At 28.1% G+C, this 24599-nt stretch overlaps 1 protein-coding gene across 1 annotated transcript; it reads left to right on the top strand.

Moving 5' to 3' along the window:
* The first annotated feature begins 14568 nt into the window (after window positions 1–14568).
* Window positions 14569–15977, top strand: LOC136090850 (general transcription factor II-I repeat domain-containing protein 2A-like). The gene is made up of 2 exons (XM_065817827.1): window positions 14569–14853; window positions 15015–15977. The coding sequence occupies exons 1-2, from the start codon at window positions 14569–14571 to the stop codon at window positions 15975–15977; spliced, it is 1248 nt and encodes a 415-aa protein (XP_065673899.1).
* Window positions 15978–24599: the final 8622 nt, after the last annotated feature.

Here is a 24599-nt window from a genome sequence, read left to right as displayed (position 1 = left end):
ACTAAAAATTTATCAGCTCTAATCGGCTTGCAGACCTTGCTTGAAAGACCGCGTGGAGTAAAGAAACTCTTTTAGAAAAGCCTAGAAACTACTTTAATAAAAACGAAAGTGAAACTAACACTATTAAATTTCAGTATTCATATTAAGATATTACAAAATAATATAATATAATCATTTAGCTATATATTATTACAACTTGTTTGCAATAAACTTGTGTGAATACTATTTGCATTGTATTACAACTTAATTACAACAATTCTATGCACACACATTTAATGTATACATTACTCTGTGTATATATATATATATATATATATATATATATATATATATATATATATATATATATATATATATATATATATATACATACATACATATATATATATATATATATATATATATATATATATATATATATATATATATATATATATATATATATATATATACATATATAATATTAAATACAATTTAATTTTTAAGAAGTGCTGAATAAGTGGTTCCAATTTTTCAAAACTCTTGCTCTTTCAAATATTTAAACATTTGTATCAAATCAACCCTTCTTCTTCCGATCTCCAACGATAGTAAATTCAATTTATTTAATTTCTCTTCATAACTGTATCCTTTTAAACTTTTAATTCTAGAAGCTCTTTGTGGGACACTCTCTAGCTTATCTTTATCATGCTGCCGAAAAGGATTCCAGATGGAAGCTGCGTTTTCCAAATGTGGAAGTACTAAGGCTATCAACAAGAGTTTCATCATTTTTTCATCTAAATATTTAAAAGTGTGTTTGATCTGACCCAGCTTTTAACTTTCTTAATTTACTGCTTTACTTACATGGTGTTTCTATTCCAAATCATATGAAATGTACACTCTTAAATCTTTTTCGATGCTTGTGTAGGCTAAAGGTGTATTATTCATTAAAACTTTTTCCTTGTTATTTCCTATTATCCTAACCTTACAATTTTGCTGGTTGAATTTCATCAACCACTCGTTCGACCATTCCATTACTAAGTCTTTATCTTGTTGAATTTCAATAAAATCATTATAGTTTTTTATAACTCTAAGGATTTTCATGTTGTCAGCAAATAGTTTTCAGCTTGAATTTATTTTGTTGGAGGTATAATTAATATACACAAAAAATAATAGTGGTCCTAGCATTGATTCTTGTGGTACTCCACTCACGACCTCTTCCCATTCTGATTTATTATTTCTTATCTCCACTCTTTGAAGTCTGTTCTTTAAAAATCCCTGGCACCAGTCGAATAGTTTTGATTTAAAACCAAGAGCATTCAATTTTAACAATAATCTTTTGTGATCATTTGAATCAAACGCTTTAGCTAAGTCCAGAAACAAAACTATTACATCCAAACCATTATCAATTGAACTTGTGATAAAATCTAGAGATTTTAATAAGTTTGTCACACAACTTTTATTATTAACAAATCCATGTTAGTTTTTATTGACTAATTTATTTTCTACTAAATATTTCATCATTTTTTCTTTAATATCTTTTCCATAACTTTATAAACTACAGATGTTAAAGATACAGGTGTATAGTTGCATGGGTTCAACTCGTCACTATTTTTAAACAGTAGGACGACATTTGCACACAACCATAATTTCGGAAGTTTACCCATTTCAAATGATTTATTAAACAATGACGATAGTGGTTTGACTAAAGTGGGTTTGCACTCTTTTGAACTTTTGAATGAACTCAGTTCAATTCAGTTGCTTTATTAATGTCTAGGTTGGTTAAGTATTCTTCTACAACCGAGGCATTTAAATCTAAATTTCTACAGATTTTTTGTGTTTCTATAACTATTTTTGGAGCAGATAACGTTTGTGGTTCATTGGATACTGTTGCAAAATATTCATTCAATGTATTTGCAATTACTTTTAAATCAGTTTCGATCCTACCATTTTTTAGTTGGATCGCTCTTATATTGTCTTTGACTTAACTTTTAATGTTAATATATGAAAAAACTTTATTGGGGTTAAACTTTAAATTTAAAACAAGATTATATTCAAAATCTTTAATTCTTTGATTCACTTTCTTTTTACCTTGTTTAACTCTTTGTATTTTGCAAGTAAACGATTGCCTCTGAATTTCTGTCTTCGACATTTAAACCAAACGTTTCTTTTTCCTTTTGAAAACGCTTTCAATTACTTATTAATCCAGAGTGGTTTTGTGTTGGTTTAAATACTTCCTGGTTTTATGATTGAAATAAAGAGTTTACATACTTTTTCATAAAGCCTTAACCATTTTTTGTAACATTTGTTTATTTCCGAACCTTTGAATTCATTGTCCCAGTTTAAGATTTTAAAATACTTATATTGTTCATTAAATTTCCCTCGATTGTAACTAAATTTTTCTTTTTAGTATAATGTTGTCAATACACTCTTCATGACAGTAGTTAAACTTAATAATGTGATTACCTTGGTTAATACCACCCAATGGTTGGAGTTGTACCAGTAATAAACTCTATTTTTATTCTCAGGTTTAACCAATCCATCACATTCGCTTCATTCCCAATGTTATTTTGAAACGTTGGCTTAATCACATTCTGATGCATGAAGCAATTGTTAAAACATTCCGATATGTTTTATGTGTGCCATAGTAATCTTCTGTCCACTTGATTATGTTAAAATTAAAGTCCCCAAAAATAAAGATTTCAGTATATTTACTTAATAAATTCATTGAATGAGCAAAATTAATAGACTTTGTGATGTTGATACAGTGTTGTTACAGTGTTACTTATGTTGATATTATTGATATAGTGTTGCTTATGTTGCTATTTCCGGTTCAGTACATACTACCACGTAATATTTTTTCCCAAATTTGTAATATATTAGGGTCATTTAAACATTTTTCTGAAATATTATGCGCTTTTATATCGTTTTGTACATATGCACACACTCCTCCACCTCTACCAACGCCTCTGTGTCTTCTAAATAAGGTGTATCCATTGATATTAGTTACTGACTCATTATTCCACCAAGTTTCACAAATCAAAACTACATTAGCTTTGTATGAATAAATCACTTCAATTAGTTCGTCAAACATGTTATTTCGCTGAGCTTTGATATTAAACTTGATGGTGCGTTAATCTTTTTAGAGTTTTTTGATTTCAATTTTCGGCAACATATTGTTTCTGATAACAAATCGAAATGTCAAACTTTTATCTTCCTCTATTTTATTTAGTCTATTTCTTTCACCAAGTAGCAATTTAAGACTAGCTCTTTGTCTATGCGTTAGGGTCGGATTGACAAACATTTTATTTTTATATGCCTCAACTTTGTTTAAAATTCTAGCAGCATTTAAAACTTGTTTTTGGTATGATGAATCAATTAATTCAATAAATGGTGGTCCTAGTCTACTTTTGCCTCTACTGTTTAACCTGAAATGTTTTTAATAGCAGTATTAATTGCTTGAGTTTACCATTATTAAAACTTGTTTTAAAACATATGCTCAACTAGGCTGCCATCTTTAAGCTGTTGAAAATAAATATATACATATATTTATATAAATTTTTTAATGGCTTTATATATATATATATATATATATATATATATATATATATATATATATATATATATATATATATATATATATATATATATACATGCAGTAAGCAACCCGTAATACGGGTTATTAGTTTATATTATTCATTAATAACAATTTAATTTTTATTTATTTTCTTGATGAAATATAAAAAATTTATAAATTTTTTTAGTTCTGCTCACTTTTATTTTTCTTGGCTTCTTAATTAAACATAACTCTTAGCTTCATTAAAGATACAGTTAACCATTTATTTTTTAACTTTTTTTTACTTCTTCAACGCGTCTGCTCTGCTCAATTGAATTTGGTCATTTGTTTTTATAATTTTTTAGGAGGTATTTATTATAAATGTAGGCACGAAAATTAATTCCTCCTAAAGAATTATAAAAACAAATGACCAAATTAAACTATCCCCATTCCAAAAAAATTTATATAATAATTACTTTATGTAACTTCCCGTTAACCAAAAAAATAAAGTTATTAAATTTTTTTTTATAATAATTTATAACTTCCTGTAAAATACTTTTTTCTTTAAATTCAATTTTTTTTTAGATTTAGTAACTCTTCCTGATGATCCAGCAATTGTGAAACTTCAAGTTGAAGAAAAAAGTTAGATAATTGTTTTTTACTAATTTATTATTGCTCTGTTCTTTAAGAACATTGAGCACTCTATTTGTAAAATACACTAACATAATTTACATATATATTATATATATATATATATATATATATATATATATATATGAATTTACATATATATGTTATATATGTATAAACATATAAACCAATATTAAAAAACATAAAAAATAGATAACGGTAAAGTAATTACGATGGGAATGCTTAGAGAACTCATGTCATTACAAGGAGATACAGTTTTCAAATGTTTTAAAGAAAGTGTGCTTGGTGTTCTTGAAAAACGTGATAACTTAGCCAAAGACATTGAAGAAATAAAATGTGGGCTTGCTTTTGTTGGTGTTGGAGACAAAAGTGAGCAAGGTTGATAGTTAAAAGGCAGAAATTAAAGAAACTATTACGGGTATTAAATCATTCCAAAATTAAGCAACGATTCAAATGAAAATAAAAGAAAAAAAAGTGATCTTGAGGATCGAAACCGACGAAACAATCTAAGAATTGTCGGAATCAAAGAAGCAAATAACGAAACTTTCATTGATGTTTTAAAAAAAGTAAGCCTACTATTTAAAAAAGACCTTAAAATTGCGTATCCAGTTGTTATAGAGAGAGCACGTCGTATTGGTAAATTTAATGGTAAGCCGAAAACTATTGTCTGCAAAATTTTTAACTGGCAGGACAAGGAAAATATCTTATCTAACGCTCTTAAACTCAAGGGAAAGAATATATTTATTTACGAAGACTATAGTAATGAAACAATGCGAATTCGTTAAGAGCTTTTTGTCCATGCAAAAAAGTCAATATATGTATATATATATATATATATATATATATATATATATATATATATATATATATATATATATATACATATATATATATATATATATATATATATATATATATATATATATATATATACATATAAATATATATATGTGTGTGTGTGTGTGTGTGTGTGTGTGTGTGTGTGTGTGTGTGTGTGTGTGTGTGTGTGTGTGTGTGTGTGTGTAAATGAAAATACGTGAAAGTCATATAATCAATTATTAGTAAGAGAAAAACGAGAACGAGGATGTTGAAAGCAAGGAATTTACTTACTTAAGTTTTAATACTTTTATTAAGTACTAAATTTAGGTTTTTATTATAGATTATATTAACTATGAATATATCTAAAACAATGCATAACAATGAAGCTAGTTTAACAAAATTAAAATTACCTATTTTTGAAATTTTGAAATGTATTATAATATTTTAATGATTATAATATTTTAAAAATAGATATTAACTGCTTAAATAATGAGTATTGTAAACCAGAAGAATTTAAGAGAGAAACGCTGAAAAAAGATTTAAACATTTTAAGTATAAATATAAGGTCAATGAACAAAAATTTTGAATCATTTAAACATTTTTATTATTCTTTGAACTATCTTTTTTATCTCTAAATGCATATCAGAAACTTGGGAAGATGCAAATTTGCCTATGTCCAAAAATTCCCTATACAATGTAGATTCATATTAAATGATAAGTCAACCACGTGTAATCAGCAAGGGAAGTGGCGTTGCAGTATACATTCTTGATGAATTTGAATTTAAAATTAACAACACATATTCAAAAAAAAAATAAACATATCGAAACTTTGTGCATCGAAGTGTTAAATACTTCTGGTAAATCGTTTTTAATCTCCGTATCGTATCGACCCCCATGTGGTAAACAAGTCAACTTCCTTAACATCTTCAGAAATTTTATGTCTCGAATGAGTAAGCAAAACAAGCACGTTTTCTTTGCGGGAGATACGTGATAGATAAATGGACGCCTTATGTTTAGAAAAATTTGCAAACATAAAAAACTTTTTCAATTTACTATTTGAATTTAATATAATAGCCACCATGTTTAAGCCCATACGAATTACTAACCAATCATCTTCTGTGATTGACAATATTATAACAAACAGTTCTCTAAATGCTAAATTTGAATCAGGCCTTTTTATTGCAGACTTTTCTGATCATTTTCCGGTTTTCCATATTGCCCGCGAAGCACTATCTAATATTGACAGTCAAAAATGCTTTGCGAACTGCAATTAGAACGATGGGATAACGTTTATTCATCTACAGATCCTAATATTGCGTTTGATAATTTCTCAAGCACATATCAAAACATCTTCGATTATATATGTCCAAAAATAACTACAGAAATAAAAAACAAAAGATATTAGAATCCATGGATGTCAATAACTTTAATTAAAGCATCTTATAGAAAACAAAAAACTTTACGTAAAACTTTTGAAATTAAAAAGTAAAGATGATGAAAAAATCTACAGAAATTATAAAAAGTTTTTTCAACATAATATAAAAGAAGCAAAGATAAGATATTTTTCTTATCAGCTTGATAAGCATAAATTCGATATAAAAAGGACTTGGGCTGTTATAAACCAACTAACAGAAAGAAAAAAAAAGAAGCATACTTGCTTAGCACGGTTTGTAGATTTGGGGTTCTAATATTAATGAAATACCCTATAAAAATCCTTTTAGGTCGTAATTGTGTATACTAATTGTAGCACAAAATGAATAATTTCAAAATCCTGCATTAAAATCCAACGGACTTATTGAGCAATTAAGTTTTTATCTAAAAGTGTTCCTTCCTTATACGCTATGGGTAGCTTTTAAGACCAAAATATTTGTTTTCGTAAAAATAGGGACTTTTTGTTTTTATTCATTTATTTTCTATAAAACTTCACTTACGAGATAAATAGTAATTTTCTTTCTGATAATTGATTAGAATACTCTTCAAGGAAAGACACATGGGAGAACAAATCTTTCAAACTAAAAATTCTAAAATAATATATGTAAAAAATCTTTCTAGAGCAGAATTTAGATTTTTTTGCAATTATACTCAGTTACACATTTCAGGAGATGCTTGGTAATATCAGGGTGGGAAAAATCTTGTTTGTACCTATCCCAAGGAACCTTGAAGTTCGATTGCAAGGCTTCTGTAGCCTGCTTACTGAAGAGGCCAATTTAAATCTTTTTGTCTTGATAAACTCAGGTACATAGAAAAACATGCGCTTTTGGGGTAATTGAAATCGGAAGTTTAATGCAGCTTTGTTGGAATAGAGAAATCTTGTATTTGTAGTCAGGGTTCAAATTCTGGACAAAGCAATAAGTCACAACAACCTTAAATAGCGTAAGTGTTTGAATGAAGCCATGAGCTTGACCAAAATTTTCTTTTTCTGAAAGCAGTTGGAGTTTGCTCACACCTCTCAAGAGCTTCATGCAGTCATTCTCATTGAAATGATAACCATGGAAAGGCTGGATGGGAATGTGAAGTGATGAGGGCCATTTCTTGGCTTTAGGCCAAAGATCACAAAGAGTTTTGATCAAGTGATTTACCACATTAAGTAGCAAATAAAGCTCCGTGGGTGGGATGGCCTCAAGGACGAGCTTGTCATCTGGAAAATCGAGCACTGGCTTGTGAACCATATTTTTGAAGTCCTTTGATTTTCTCAAATCTCCTCCTGCTCTGATGAACTCGGAATGTTGTCTTTTGATCTCACCAAAAGTTCTCAGGTGGCCACAGTTTTGGAGATTTGGTGATAAGGCATCACACCAACAACATGGATGCTTGGTGTTGTGAGACTGTATTCCACATAAAATTTTTTCCAGCTTGAGATCACAAGAAATGATGAGAGAATCTTTCTAACATTCTACTTGAACTTAAATGAGATTCAAAATAGCCTTCACATTATGGCAGCTCTCTGAAGTGCTTTGTGCAAGCGCTATCAGAATTTGTTGCTTTACACTTTTTGGTTGAGGGTTGATTCACCAGTTTGATAGTTTTATGAACTGGGCTGTTTGGTGGCGTTTCATCCTCCTCAAAAAAAATGTGAGTTAGGCTTACTTTTAGAAAGGAGCCTCCTCCATCAATTCCCAACTTCAAAATGGCAGATTCTGTTAATTTTTGAGCTGATTTAGAGGTTTCAATAGACTGCTGAGACTTTGGCAATGAACCACTTAGCATGATTCCTTATTTTCTGCCAGAGTTATGCTGCTGACAATAAACTGATCATGAAGCTTTTGGCCAGCTTGAGCAAACTTTAGAGGAAAACTTGGCTCCACCAATCTTCCAGGCCCAATATTATTTGGGCTGAGCCAAGTTTTCGCATTCCATTGTTGGAAAGACCAGTATTCTGCTGTATTTGAACCATATTTTTCGTTGTAAGAGGTTCTTTAAAGAGTTGTTGAGCTGATGATAGGCCTAAACAAAAAAAATAGAAAGTTTAAAATCAATCAAGTGATTAAACTAGATAAAGAATTGAAAATTTAATATAGAACAAAATATAATAAGAATATTTTTTAAGTAAATTAAATTAAAATCAATTAAAAATATTGAAGGAGCATTTTTAATTTATTTTTATTTTGCCTCTCCCTATTTAGCTCTATTAAAATATTTGATTGACAAGTTTAAACGTTTTTTTAAATTAAACTTGCAATATCAAACCAGCACAGCATACCTCTTCTCATTGACGACTTCTTTCTACTTGGTTGACTTTCCACTTGGTTGACTAAGCCTGATGGTTCCATTTGGAGAGGCACTTTTAGAAGCCAAAACTGCTGATGCAACTTGCTCTGCTTCTACGGTATCTGCAGCTGCAATTTGCCTTAGATTTTCATGGCGAGTTCCTGAAGTGCAGCTGTGAGGAAGCTTATGTACAATAATTGACAAGCACTTTGTGCAACGTTTTTCAGCAAATTCCAAGACTCAGAGCCTAAGCTCCCTGCTGTGGGAGTTTAGGCTCTGAGTCTTGGAATTTGCTGAATGGATGCTTTTCTTTTCCCTTGAGCTTGGCAATTTGGCAGAGTAAACACTCACAAACATTAGAAAAACGAGTTGCAGATTTGATTAAAATTATCTCAAAATGGTAAGGTTTCGGCACAACGGTTGTTTTCCCATCACAAAGCTTTTCAATCTGAGATCGACATAAGATACAAGTTGTAAAAGACACTCTCTTATCATTGAAATTAAGATCTTTCTGGATTTGTTGAAGGATTTTTTATTTATAGTTTTCGGTCAGCTCTTGGTTACCTTTTTTCATGCAAATGACACAAACAGATTTTCTGCATTCTTCGTGGGTCTTTGCAAACGTTGGCATCTTCAAACTTCCCAATAATTTGACAAAAACCTTGTTTACAATTTTCTTTGTTTTGTACAACTGCCTTTTCCGGAAAAAACTCTGGATACGGACACAAGGTTTGAGCTTTCAAAAATGCTCTTGAATCAATGTAATAAATGAAATTTTAAAAAAAGTTATAAAAATAAGAAAACTTAAATATTTGATTGGCAACATTTCTTATTTTATTAATTTTTTTCACAGAGCATATGGATCATTTAATTTATAAACACTTAGAGATCCAAATTTCCAATTGGATGTTAACGAGAAATTTCAAAACACCTCAATATGGACTCCCAGAGACATGTACTATTACCAATTAAAAGGATTTTTATAGGGTATTTCACTATTATTAAGACCCCAAATCTACAAACCGTGTTACCACAATAATAAAAAAATTATGACAAGTGAAACAAATGTAAGTCCAGAGTTTAACAAATATTTTCGTAATTGGCGGCACAAGTATAAATAATGAAAAGATAACTAAACTTGAACTTAATAAAGCAATTATTAAACTTAAACGCAGCAAGTCATGTGGATATGATGATATTTCCAGTAATGCAGCTGTTTATGTTATGGACAGCATTTTATTTAATATCATCTTCATTTGAAAATAGTATATTCTCTGACAAACTTAAATTAGCCAAAATTAATCCTATTCTCAAAAAAGGTAATTTCAATAATAATTCTAACTACCGACCTTCTTCTCTACTTTTTTCAAAAGTATATGAGAGAGTAATTTATAATAGAGTTAATAAGTACTTTACATTAAACAATTTATTATACAAAAATCAGTTGGTATTTCAAAGCAATTGCTCTTCGGAACATGCTATCATTAAACTTGCTGATAAAATATATAAGTCGTTTGATAGTAATGAACTGGTATTAGGAGTTTTTATTGATCTTTCCAAGGCCTTTGATAGAGTTGATCACAGTATTTTACTTTTCAAGCTAAAATATTACCGCATAAAAGGCTCAACTTGTAAATGGATTCAAAGATATTTGTCTAAAAAAAGCAATTTGTATTACTAGAAAAGTCAGGAACCCTTGATATTACGTGTGGAGTTCCTCAGGGTTCAATCCTAGGTTGATTATTGTTTTTAATATATATTAACGATGTGCATAAAGCTTCCCAAAAAACATCTACAATTAAGTACGCTGACGATACAAATTTATTTTTAAATCATCCTGATGCACAGACTTTGTTTGAAATTATGTATATTGAAATAGAAAATTTCAACCTCTGTTTCATAGCAAATAAATTTTTCCTAAATTATAAAAAAACTAGCTTTACTCTTTTTCATAAAAAAAAAAACAATCAATTAATCTTCTGTTTATCTTGCTGCTTAAACTGTTTGTTAATAAAAATAAAATTAAACGTGAAAAATACACAAAATTTCATAAAAAAAGCACCCATAAAACCAAATTGCTAAAATTGCAAAGTCTGCAAAACTACGCATGTAAAGCAATCAATTGTTTAATTAGGATCAATTGTTTAAATAGTTAGTAAACCCGGCCTCGGTGATGAAACGCATGATGGTTCAAGATATCGAGAAACTTAACACATTACAGACATTAATTTTTATGTATATGTATAAATACAATCTTCTACCATGCGTTTTTTCAGATAAATTCTTGATATTATTTTCTGGAAAATTTAATCTGCGTTCAAATACCAGATACGACTAGCACCTTGGAAAAATTAATCACAGCAGTCAAGTTTTTTAATTACAAACCGTGGCCCATCAATATGGAATCATTGCCAAAATAAAAATATTAAAGACCTAAAAAGCATTTTATCGTTTAAACTAAAATGCATATCCTTATTTCCTGACATATATATAATAGTTCACTGTATTTGTTTTCAGATTTTCAAATTTTTTTTTTTATTTATTTATTTATTAGTTTATTTTTTTTCTTTCTTGTTTTAATATTTTTTGTTTTCAATTTTTTACACTAAAAAAAAAAAAATGAGTTTTGCTTTATTGAATTTTTATTTTATTTAAAAATTAAGGTGTTATTTTTTTTAATGAGTGATTAAAGGGGTATTATGAAAAGGTTGTGATGATAAACGCATCATCCTTACCTTCTTTGAGCCCCTGACTGATTATAACAGTATATATATATATATATATATATATATATATATATATATATATATATATATATATATATATTATTATTATTAAAAAAAAAAGTTAAAAACGTTTTTTATCAAGTTTTTTTTATGTTTACGATGTTGTTTATTTTATATGAAAAATTGTAATATTGTATAATCAGCGAAATGAAAGTTAATAAAAAAATAATAATAATAAACGACTAAATGCATATTTAATGGCCAAAAATTAGAAAAAGTAGCTCGTTGTCAATGAGTAACTTTTTATATTCGGTATCCGTAACCATTTTTAAATTTCATAAAATATGCAAATTTTACTGCGCTCCCGTATAATAACTCTCCACTTAGTAAGTCAAAAAATAATGAACTTTTGAAATTTAACCAAAAATCGTCTAACGGCGTTAATATTGACTAAAATACTTCCGATTGCCAGTTTGCGCGTGTTTTCAAAAACTCACAGTCATAATAAGTGGATCCCGTGAAAAAATAACTTTAAAACTTTAATAGACTAATTAATATTGAAAGTTTTTGCGAGTGCCTTTTTTCGGTACAGACGAATTTAAGTTGCATTTGATTTATCAAAAAACAAGCGTATGGATCATAGTATCATTTTTCATAGATCATTTTTTTTTAATTATATTTTAAGGATATACTTTCATATAGATAACATAATATCAAATTGATATTTGCAGAAAAATTATAACAAAAAATTGGACACCTATTGTAATTACACTCCTAAATGAAATTTAACTATTAAAAAACTAAAAATTTAAGTGTTAATAAATTTTTTAAACTTAACATTTGGTAAAAAGCCGGCATTAAAAATCTCTTATAATATTTTAAAGAAATTATGAAATGTAAGTGATATAATTAGTAAATATTAAAGGCCAATTCTTCTAGAATCTGCTGCCATAAAAATTGTTTCAAATCGGCTTGTAGTTGAAGGTTGCTTTAACATCGTTGCAGGCAGGTAAGTCGTTAAGTCACCAAAAAATTCACCGTCAAGCCTTTAACGCCAAGAATAATTTTTATACATTTTTTTTGAAACTAAGCCAGTGCAAATCTTTTAATAAAAAACCTAACAGCTGAGTAGCTTTTCAAGTCATAGCACTTGCAGTACTAATTTTGAAATTCAATCAATTCATTTGTGGTACTTATTTTGAAATTCACAATACTTGCTTTGATATATTATTTATCATGGCACTACCCAGATAACCTTAATCCAAACCTCAAGATTTTTATTAACCTTATATCTTGTATCAAATTTTTACAAACTGATGCAAGGTGTATCTAATACCTTTTATCAGATGTTTATCAACTTTTAAAAACAAACTACAAAATGCTCTTGTTATTGAACATTCAAAATATATAATTGATATAAATGATACATAAATGAGAGAAGCACTGTATTTTAAGATATACACCAACATATGAGTGTAAAATTTCAATTAATAATAAAAAACATTTAAATCTGTAAAATCAGAAGATTCTGTTTAGATTTCAGTTCATTACAAATATAATGTAAGAGTATCTTTAAACAGTGTGTTTAAATATACTAATAAGCTTAAAGCGCATTAGTAAAGTACTTTTTTGTAGCTGTTTATACTTTATATTCACAAACAATGGTAAGTCATTTCAAAAAACTACCCAACATTTTGCAGAGCAATATTTTCTTAAAACTGTTAAAACAAAGGTAATCGTGTAAAAAGATTTAAAACTTATAAAGAAAATTTTTAAAGTTTGAGGACAAAACATTTTATTGAATTTTGTAATTAACTTTTTACTAACATTTATTTCTCTTTTTTCGTTGCAAACTGTTCAAAGAAATTAACTATTGTACCTTCAACATATGCAGTGTATTGCACAAGGGCATTAAATAAGCATATTTCTAGGAAAAACTGACTCCTAAGGAAAAAAACTAAAATGTCGGTTATATTATATATGTTTTCTCAGTTAGCTAGCTCTTGCCGGGTACACCAGACCAAGGCAGCATTAGTGAAAACTAAGTAAAACAGCATGCTTTAAGAGTTTTTAGGAAAAACGTTAAACGAAAAAATTAAAACAAAGTATTACAGTGAGCATACTTGTAATTTAAAGGCTGGTAAAAAAAAAGAATTGAAGATAAATGAAAAGCAAATGCTAAGACAAATTAAACTCAGATATAATGCTGATATTAGGCCGAATAAAATAGTGATTTTTTGCTTGAAAAAACATGTGCTTCTGATAGAGGAGGATAAGATCACGTTTTATAAATTTCAGAAGATCAAAATACATATTCACTTAATACATGAAATGCCCCAACAGGTACCATTCCATTACTTATAAGGAAGAAAGACAACATATTGGTGTCATTTTTACTGATACTCCTCATCGCAGTACTGTTAAGCAAATGGCTCGTGAACTAGGTGAACTAAAGAAGAAAAACAAAAAACTTAATAATTTTTTTATTTTACTGAGATGATTAGAATGATAAATTGTTTTCAATTTCAATTCTAGGTCGATTATTGTTTTTAATATATATTAACGATATGCATAAAGCTTCCCAAAAAATATCTTCAATTAAGTATGCTGACGATACAAAGTTATTTTTTAATCATCCGGATGCAAAGACTTTGTTTGAAGTTATGAATATTAAAATAGAATATTTCAACCTATGTTTCATAGCAAATAAATTATTCCTAAATTATAAAAAAACTATCTTTACTCTTTTTCATAAAAAAACAATCAACTAATCTTCCATTAAAGCTGCTTAAACTGTTTGTTAATAAAAATAACTATAAATAAAAACTTTTTTAAATCTTTTAATTAACTTAAAACAGGGTTGTCCAACGCGTGGCCCGCGGGCCAGAAGGTGGCCCTCGTCAGCCTATGGCATGGCCCGCATATCACGGTCCATTAATTTTAAATGTTTATTTTAATAAAAATTTCAAATAACAATAATAAAATAAGTTCAACAGCAACAGCATATTATTTATATATTTATAATTCGAATTATACATTCGATTTCGATTATACTTTCACTTTATAAATCCGCATTTGAAATAATAAAACGCGCGCTAAAGAAAAAACATTATTTTTATATATTTAATAAAGATGGCTTCTGCTAAAAGACGTAGATTCGATCCTGAAAGCGGTCATGGGGGTCGTGTATTTAGTCCTTCTTGGACAACTGACTATTTTGTACATGAACAAAGTAATTCTATTATATGTCTAATTTGTTTGGAGAAAATTGCCGTGTGTAAAAGTTATAATGTGAACAGGCACTACACTACAAAACATGCTGTTAGTTATGACAAATTTAAAGGCCAATTTCGAATTGATAAGATTGAGTTGTTGAAGAAAACTTTTCTTGCACAACAATCAGTGATGAAAACTAAAGTGATTAGCTCTTACAGTGCTACCGAATAAGTTTTTTAATGGCAGAAGCTATTGCTAAAAGTGGCAAACCTTTTTGTACTGGAGATTTATTAAAAAATATTTTGTAAAGAGATATGTCCTGAAAAAACACCTACTGTTTTAGATCTTAGCCTTCACACCAGACTATTGCTAGAAGAGTTGAAGATCTATCAAAAAGTATTGAATTATCATTAAAAGAAAAATTAAATAAATGTGAAGCCTATAGTCTGGCACTGGATGAATCAACAGACAGAGGTGATACTGCTCAGCTAGCCATTTTTATTAGAGGTATAACTAGTAACTTTGAAGTAATTGAAGAACTGTTAGATATTAATCATATGAAGGACACAACAAGAGGAGAAGATATTCTCTCTGAAGTGAAAAAAACATTGGTGAAATTTGAATTACCAGAAAAGAAACTCTGTGGTGTCACTACAGATGGAGCAAGTGCACTAACAGGAAAAAATATTGAATTTATTGCATTACTTAAGAAATCCATTAATCATGAAATTATTTCATATCACTGCATTATACACCAAGAGCAGTTATGTGCAAAAGTATTGGAGATGAAGAATGTTATGGAACTTGTTATTCATACTGTTAACTTTATAAGAAGTTGTGGCCTTAATCACAGACAGTTCAAACAATTACTTAAAGGTTGTGGTAGTGAGGCTGAAGATGTAATTTATTTCCAGGTTAGATGGCTTAGTCGAGCTGCTACTCTGAAAAGATTTTGGATACTATTACCTGAAATAGTGCTGTTTCTAAAAATTAAAGGGAAAGACACAAGCTTGCTTGAAAATATTGACTGTCTGAATGATTTGGCATTTTTGATTGACATGACTCAGATGTTAATGGAATTAAATCTTAAGTTGCAGGGTAAAGATCAACTTATTAGTAAATTGTTTGAAAATGTAGAAACACTTGTTTTAAAATTAAAACTTCTGAAACAACAATTAAGTTCTAAAGTACTTGTCCATTTCAAGGCATTATCAGAAAGAAATATTCATATAATTGACTCTGAAAGATATTGTACTCCTATTTTAAAATTAATTGATGAATTTGACACAAGATTCTGTGATTTTAAAAAGGAAAAAATGAGTTAGACTTATTTGCGCATCTATTTTCCATCAAAGCTGAGACAGTTAGAAATGAATTTCAAATGGAATTAATAGAACTGCAAAACAAAAAAGATCTTAAAGAAGCCTACAAAGAAGTAGAATTGTTAGAATTTTATAAAAATTACATGAGCATTGAAGTTTTTCCTCATTTGTGCAGACATGCTATTAAATATTTTTCACTTTTTAGAAGCACATACAACTGCGAACAATTATTCTCAAAAATGAAGCATGTAAAAACAGAACAGAGAAATAGATTGACAGATGAACACCTTACTAATACCCTTCGAATTGCATCATCAAATATAAAAGCAGACATAGATCATTTATGCAAAAAAAAAACGGTGTCAAGTTTCACATTGATCGAACTTTTGTATAACTTCACTTTGAACCTTAACTATGAGTGTAACTGTTTATTTAAATTTAAATAAAAACTTCAAATTTAATAATTTTTATTTTGGGTATTTTATGTTTGTGGCCCTCAAGTTGATTTTGAAACGAATTAATGGCCCTTACTGTAAAAAGGTTGGACATCCCTGACTTAAAAGGTAATTAAAAAACATAAAAAGTGTTTGTTTTTTTGTTCCTTTTTTTTTTTTTTTTTTTTACGCAAGAAAAACACGTCCGTTTACTTCGGTGTTCACTTGCTTTACAATTTTATTAGTTACTTACTCTAATAGACAAGTTAGTGTAAGGTTTTTGTAATTTTACTGAAGTTACAAGTTTTGTAATTTTACAATAAGATTTCAGATTTTCCTTCTTCATCGACGTCATCTTTACCACTGCCATTTGGCGCCAACAATTTTTGTGAAGATCATCATTAGTAAATTTTTATCTGTAAATTTTTCGATTATTTAATTTAATTTCACTTGTTAAAGGTTTTCTGTATATTTAAAAAAAATTAAGGTAAAGAATTGTCTTATTTTGCACTTCAACGGCAAACATATTTGCTAAACACCATACCTTCACTTTTTTTTTTATCCAAAATGGTATGCGTTAAGATATTAAAATACAAAGATTTGACAATGGTATTGGGTGGGAGAATGCAATTATTTCTATCTGATGCCAGATAGACTTCTGCCCACCCAACACCCCAAAAGTATTTCAATTATATTTAATGATGGCCTGGTAGAATATATTTTAAAAACCCTAATAAAAATTACCTTTTTTAAAATATATAGATTTTAAATATATAAGAGGGTGTTGTAGACGCCCCTCTAACGCCCCAAAACAACTTTTATATATATATATTTATTCGTTTATCGTTTTTTAAATACTTCAAGTTGCATGATTTTTGTTAAAAATTGACACAGCTATGACATTTTAAATCAAGAAAAATTCTAAATATGGTCACTGTTTTTTCAACAACTCCATATATTAAAATTTTAGTACTTAAACACTATATATAGTAAAGAACTTATATAACTTTTATATAATTAGAACTATATATAACTTTTCGAATAATTGTTTGATTTTGATAATTTGTTCATTTTTCAAGTACTGTTTTGAAGCTCTTTTTAAAATAATTTAGTATTTGATCAATTTAAAAATTTAATGTCAAATAATTTTTAAAACTATTAAGTAAATATTGTAAGTAAATATTATTTTACAAAATATATTTTAAAAACTATAAAATCTTTCATAAAATGTACAGTGATAAATATTTAAAAACTTTTATAACATTTATATTTTTACATTCTAAATAAAGATAAAGTCTCTATTAAAAAATTGTTTTTTCTTTAACCAAATTTAATAAGTTATAATTTTTTTTAAATGACTGCCAATTTTCTGATAATTGCTCAAAAATTCGCATGGAAACATCCAAGATAAATTCATATTTATCTTTTACTTTATTTATAAAAAAATCCACAAAGGATCCTTTGTGTGATAGGTTAATATTTTGGTATAGATTTTTAACCATAAATGTCCATTTTTACAAGAAAAAATACAATATTTCGAAATACAAATATTAACTTTTGAAATCTCTAACTAAAAAAAAAGATAATAATGCAAGAATCAATTTTAAATGTAAATCTGTGTGTAGAGAAGAGGTAACATAGTGATTTATCTTTTTGTAGACTTATAATGATTTAAATAATACGAAGAATGAGTTAAAATACATATATTCTTCCAGGAACAAAATAATAAACTTATATTTTAACATATTAACACATTAAAACATAATTTACTTTTTGACCAATTAAGTCATAAACCTTGTTTATTTAACTGTATATTAGAGTGTATATTAGGCTGTATATTTAACTAAATCAAACGTAAAAATATTCCTCGCGCTCGCGACGGTGGATCTTTTGCAATAAATATTGCAACGTCTGCTGGTGGTATTAGTTGCATTATAAATCAACTTAAAATGTTTTTTTCAATCATTGAGTGTACTAATCTAACAAAAAATTGACGAAATTTTGTTGTTAAAGGGTCGTCCATATACTTCGTCACGTAGTTTTTGGCATTTTTGATAATATTTATTTTAGTTAGCGCGCAAAGTTTTTTTTGTTACTGCGTACTTTTGTGCATCAACAAAATAAAGTTCTTCACTTGGACCATATAAAATCAAAGCGCAGACAGTGCACTGCACATAGACTGTTACAGTCGTAACAGTTTGTTAACAGGCTGTAACTACTACGTTAACGTAGTGTACACATCGACTAAGTAAGATTTAGGCGTAGTTGATTTTACAACCAACACGTAGATACATCAACCGAGGATTTTGGTTTGGTCAGATACTCTGTTAATTAAAAGAAAGCCTTCACTAGATTTGAAACTTAAAAAAAAATGTTGCGTCACAAACCCTGAGTCCCTTCTAAACTCTTCATGGAGCCCACGATTTAAAAGATAACCGAAAATTTAATAGCTAAATTGTTTTTATTTTTGTCATTTATTTTGATAGTTGATTTTTTTTGAGATTTATGATAAGACTACTACCGATTATTATATATTAATTTAGGTGAAATCGATTTTCTTCGTGGAGAATAGGATTTACGTTTAAAGACCAAGTTACCGACTAAGTGAATTTATTATTTGAGATTTAAGTTTATGTTAAGTGATTTTAAGCTATATTTAAGTTGACATATCGTATGTATAGGAAAATTAAATTATATTAAGGTCAAATTAGACAAGAGTTGCGATATCCTTTTGCGAAACTTCTTAAGATTGAATTCAGTTGTTCAAAATACTGTCTGCCATTTTGAATTTTACTTTATTGCTCCGTGTTTGTCGTTTACTGTAAGTTTCTTTTAAACAAATTATTACTCGCTATTAAAAATTTTAAAGTCCGTGAAAATTTGAACTTTAAAACGTTCTATTTAACTAAAACACTCTTAACTTAATTGCCTTTGTTTATTGTGAAATAAACACTTTTAAGTAAGAGATTCTTCTTTCAATCTGACGTCAGATTTGTGAAATGTCTGTACTAACAACAAAAAGAAGAGTGCGAACTATGCACGTCAATTCTATAAAAAAAATATTCGATCAGGCCAACGATTTAATGGAAGGCGTTAACCATAATGAAAATTTATCAGAACTTATTAATTTAAGAGAAACGGCGAATGATAGATTTGAGAGAATTAAGATTTTAGATAATGAAATTTCAATTTTAATTCATGACGCGGATGACTTACAAATTAACGATGATTTAACTATTGACTTTACATTAAGCTTCAAAAGAGAGAATTCCAAAATAAACAATTTTTTAAATAGATTTTCTATTAAATCTAACGACGATGCGAATTCTACAGTAACACATAAAAATAATAAAATGATTAATAATCCAACATTGAAAATTGAAGCATTTAACGGCAATTAGGAAAATTGGCAAGCCTTTTGGGAAAATTTCGACTGTGCTATAAATAAAAATGATGACATGAGTAATATTCAAAATATAACTTATTTAAGGAATTTGGTTCAAGGGCAAGCATACTCTGCAATTAATGGTCTGTCGCTTTCAAACAATAATTACAGTATATCTTTATATATTTTAAAACAAAGATTTTCGAATAAACGATTGACAGTTTCCTTTTATATGAAATAACTATTAAAGCTTGAACGTATTTTCAATATTAAAAATGTAAGTTTTTTGCGAAATCTTCTGGAAATTTAGATACGTAGTCTAGAAAATATTGGTATTAATACTTCGACGTACGGGTCTTGTCCCATTAATACTTCAAAAGCTTCCCGAGGAGCTCAATTTAATTATAAGTCGCAAATTAAATGAATATGGCACCTGGGAAATTAACGATGTGTTCGATATTTTAAAATCTGAGTTAAGAGCGCGAGAACACATTAATTCTTCTAACTCAAATACTTTACCTTTCGCTGCCAGTACGTTTCATTCGAGTGATTATCTGAATAGTAAATACGATAAGAAAGTTTATATTTATAAGAGAAATGACTCTAATTCACCTGTTTGTTTGTTTTGCGATAGTAACCACAAATCGCATTAGCGCAAATTAGTAACTAACATTACGGCTAGAAAAAAGATTTTAGGTGATTAAAAATGTTGATATCGTTGTCTTAGTAACAAACATAGCAATAAGTGTTCATTAAAATTAAAATGTTTTAAATGCAATCGTTTTTATCATGTATCTATTAGTGACAGTGACAATAGAGATAAACATAATAACAAAGACGGCGAGTTGACATCAGTAGCGTGTATATCCTTTCTTTCTGCTTCTAAATCTGTTCTTCAACTAACTGAAACCGTATTGTTTCAAACAGCATTAGCTACTGTTAAAAATCAAGATCATTCCAGAATTGCTACATGCCAAATTTTATTTGATAACTGTTCGCAGCTAAGCTACGTAACACCTGAGACTTGTGCTAAACTCAATCTAAAACGTATTGATAGTAAAAAAATTAACATTAAAACATTTGGGCACGGTAGTATTTCTGAGGTCTTAGAGAGAGTGAGAGTTTCTGTTAAAAGTATTTATGATTATTTTATATGTGTTGAATGTTCTGTAAAGGATATATGTTCCCCTTCAAGTGGACAGCATATTAATATAGCATGTAATAATTATAAACATCTTAAGGGTCTTAGATTAGCCGATCATAATAATTCTAAAGAAAATTTATCAGCTGATATTTTAATAGGAGCAAATTTTTATTGGAAATTTATGGAAATTCAATTATAAGCGGAGTTACTGGTCCTGTAGCGATTAAATCTAAATTAGGATATTTAATAAGCGGTCCCATGATGGGTTAATAGGGATCAAATTGATAATTCAACTGTTTTAACTTCTCACGTTTTAAAGGTTGCGTCTGATTTCAATAGGGAACAAATTTTAATTAAAAATGACTTCAATTTATTATGGGATGATTCCAAAATTTGTGAGAGTGATAAGATTGTTTATGAAAACTTTCAGAAAATATTAAGTTTAATGGTGCAATGTATGAAGTTGAATTGCCTTTTAAAATAAATCATCCGGTGATAGGCGACAATTATAATTTATGCAAGTCTAGGCTTTTAGCATTAGGGAAAAAACTTGCAAGCGAGAGATATTTATTTGCATCTTACAAAAATATTATTAAGGATCAATTATCTTATTAAATTAGAGACTTTATCAATAATTAAAGACATTATTGATAAAGTGTCTAATTTTGAATAAAATATTGGTGACGTTCACTATTTGCCTCACCGTCCTGTAATACGTGAAGATAAACTAACATCAAAGGTTCGTAAAGTTTTCGATGCAAGTGCTTGCACATCTGGTCCTTCGTTAAATGAGTGTCTATTTTCAGGGCCATTACTTACAACTTTATTATATATTATACTTTTACGTTTTCGTGCAAAGCGAATTGCTTTAATTGCCGATATTGAGAAAGTATTTTTAAACATTACATTAACTGAAAAGCATTGTGAGTTTGTAAGATTTATATGGTATAATAATTTAAAAGTGCCGGCCGCAGTGCTGTGTTAGCGAACTAACGCAACAAAACCAACGCGATGAGTTGTTAGTCCTTGGCCTTGCCTTAAGGCCAAAAATTGAGGCCTTGCCTTGGCCTTGGTCTTGAAAATTTTGGCCTTGATTGTATTGGCCTTGGCCTTTAAAAAAATACATATTTTCTTATTGATTTTTTTGATTTCTGTGCATAACCTTGGTCTATTTTTACAAAATGTGGATTTATTGTCGCAGCACTTGCTACTCACAGTTTTGCTAATAATTGGCTTTAACTTAAGGCAAAAGTTGAAGTGTTTGGTCTTGAAAATGTTTGCGTAGACGTTGGCCTTGAAACTCTTAGTCTTGGCCTTGGCCTTGTAACTTATGGTCTTGGTCATGGCCTTGGCTTTTTAACGTGTGGGCTTGGCCTTGGCCATTTTAACTCTGGCTAACAATAAGATTTTATTGCACAGTCCAGCAGTAAGATCTAAACTTCCCAGTAATGTAACAGGTTTAACACAGTCAAGGAACTTTTTAAACTAATAACTAACTACTAATAATAATCATTTTAATATGATTTATAAAAAGGTAATAAACATTTTTCCCATTTTGATAATAAAGTAGTTACCCGTGAGGAGAAAAAAGTTATAAATATTTATTTTCTTTATAAAATACTTTTGCGCGCCTTAGTTCCATCGAAATGTCTTTCTACTTATTTTCAAATATTAATTTTTTACTCCTTACTTATCACTTTCTTTATACGTAAAAGTGATGCTGCTATTATAAATCCATTTATGGCAATAGTTTTATGATTAACAATGACAGGCATATTCATTTATTTACTTATTTTTATTATTTGGTTTTCATGGGAGTTGTCTCAGTACTATTTTGAACACATATTTTCTAGAATTTACGTAAAAGCTATTTTATCCTCGTTATATTTAACCTCTGAGAAGGTCCAATGATAAAAGGACTCAATTTGTATTAAAGTTTAGAAATAAATACATAAAAATTAAATCTAGAAACAAAGAGAGTATAATAAAAGATTTTTCATTCATATAAGAATGAGAGTGAATGAAAGAAACGAAGAGTGTATAATAAAAAATCTTTCATTCATATATGAATGAAAAATCTTTTATTTATACTCTCTTTGTTTCTAGACATATCCACATTAATCAAAAAATAAAGAATTAAGATTAACATCAAATGTAGATTCTAGAAAGATTCAACTCTTTATGTATTTATATATAAATTTTTAATTAAAATAATCTCCAGTAAATTCCATCAAATTCATTCAAATCTCCAGTAAATTCAATCATTTACTCTGGATTATTTTAAATAATAGTTTAGAATTAATCCCATAAAAAATTTGAATTTATTATATAATCTTTCTTGCACATCAACATTTGACATCAGATTTAAATCTTTTATTTTTGATTAATAACATTTTAATTCCAAAATTATCGGGTAAACTGTGAAATTTTATATGTTCATATTAGTTTCAAATCACGTCATGATAAGTGCAATAATATATATATATATATATATATATATATATATATATATATATATATATATATATATATATATATATATATATATATATATATATATATATATATATATATATATATATATATATATATATATATATATATATATATATATATATATATATATATATATATATATATATATATATATATATATATATATATATATATATAGCTACCCATAGCAAACTCTACGCGCTTCTTTGCTATACTTAATATGAATTGTTTTGTATTTTATTTGTAATTGAGTAAGATTGTTACTAATTTTTATTCTTTTTAAATCTATTTAAATAAGAATATTAGCTATTATAAAAAGTAATTTTATTTCTTTTCAACATTATAAAGCAAAATTAGTGCTACGTAGGGGAGTCAACGTCAATGTCTAATGACTTAATATTGCTAACAGCTATTCGTAAATGGATCAAAAGTTTGATAACGTAAATAGAAACGTAATAGAATAAATAAATTGAAATTCTAAAGAAAGCTAAATAAATATTTAAAAATAAGTAAAAAATATTTTATTACTTCTCATAACTTTATAAAGTAGATCGTATGCGTTGATTGCACAGGCAAGTTCAATCAAGGTATTTTTTAGACTAGGGTCTCAAGCATGCTAAAAATTAAATAGTAGGTTAGGAGCACTTTTCTACGAAAAAAGGTGTTTTATCATCCATTTATTTTAGCACTGGTTTGTATCCAGACAGCTATCCAGATATTTTAGTATAGGTTACATGGTGTTTTACTATCAACTTTCAGTTATTTTGTTGTTGTTATTGTTGCAGACCTCTCTAAAGCTGCGGTTATTGCTACGATCAAAGAGACTGCAACCAACTTTTTTTATAAATTGTTTTTAAAACTCTCTCAAATCCCGTGCAACATATAGTGCAATAAATAATAACAATACCACAATTAAAACTACTGTTGCATATATAATTTTAGAATCTTTAAATGCCTAAATAGTCTACAAACAAAACAATTTTTTATACTACCTATGTACCAAAAACCTGATAAAAGTTTTTTTTATATTTCTACTCTGCTTTTTTTAATCCTAAATAAAGAAAATTCTTGGAACACATACGAACATATTGAAGTTTATAATTTTTCATAAATCATTAGTGGTTAAAATTGCAGTTGTAAATTGTTATTTTGCTCAACTTACTTAA

Source organism: Hydra vulgaris, chromosome 14 (genome assembly GCF_038396675.1).
Source record: "Hydra vulgaris chromosome 14, alternate assembly HydraT2T_AEP".
Taxonomy (NCBI): domain Eukaryota; kingdom Metazoa; phylum Cnidaria; class Hydrozoa; order Anthoathecata; family Hydridae; genus Hydra; species Hydra vulgaris.
This window is presented reverse-complemented; position numbering and strand designations above follow the sequence as displayed.

Excerpts from the sequence above, each read along its gene's own strand:
- LOC136090850 (XM_065817827.1), top strand. The coding sequence starts at position 14,569 with ATGGCTTCTGCTAAAAGACGTAGATTCGATCCTGAAAGCGGTCATGGG. Across the intron at positions 14,854-15,014 it reads AATCAGTGATGAAAACTAAA|ACTATTGCTAGAAGAGTTGA; the intron begins GTGATTAGCTCT and ends CCTTCACACCAG.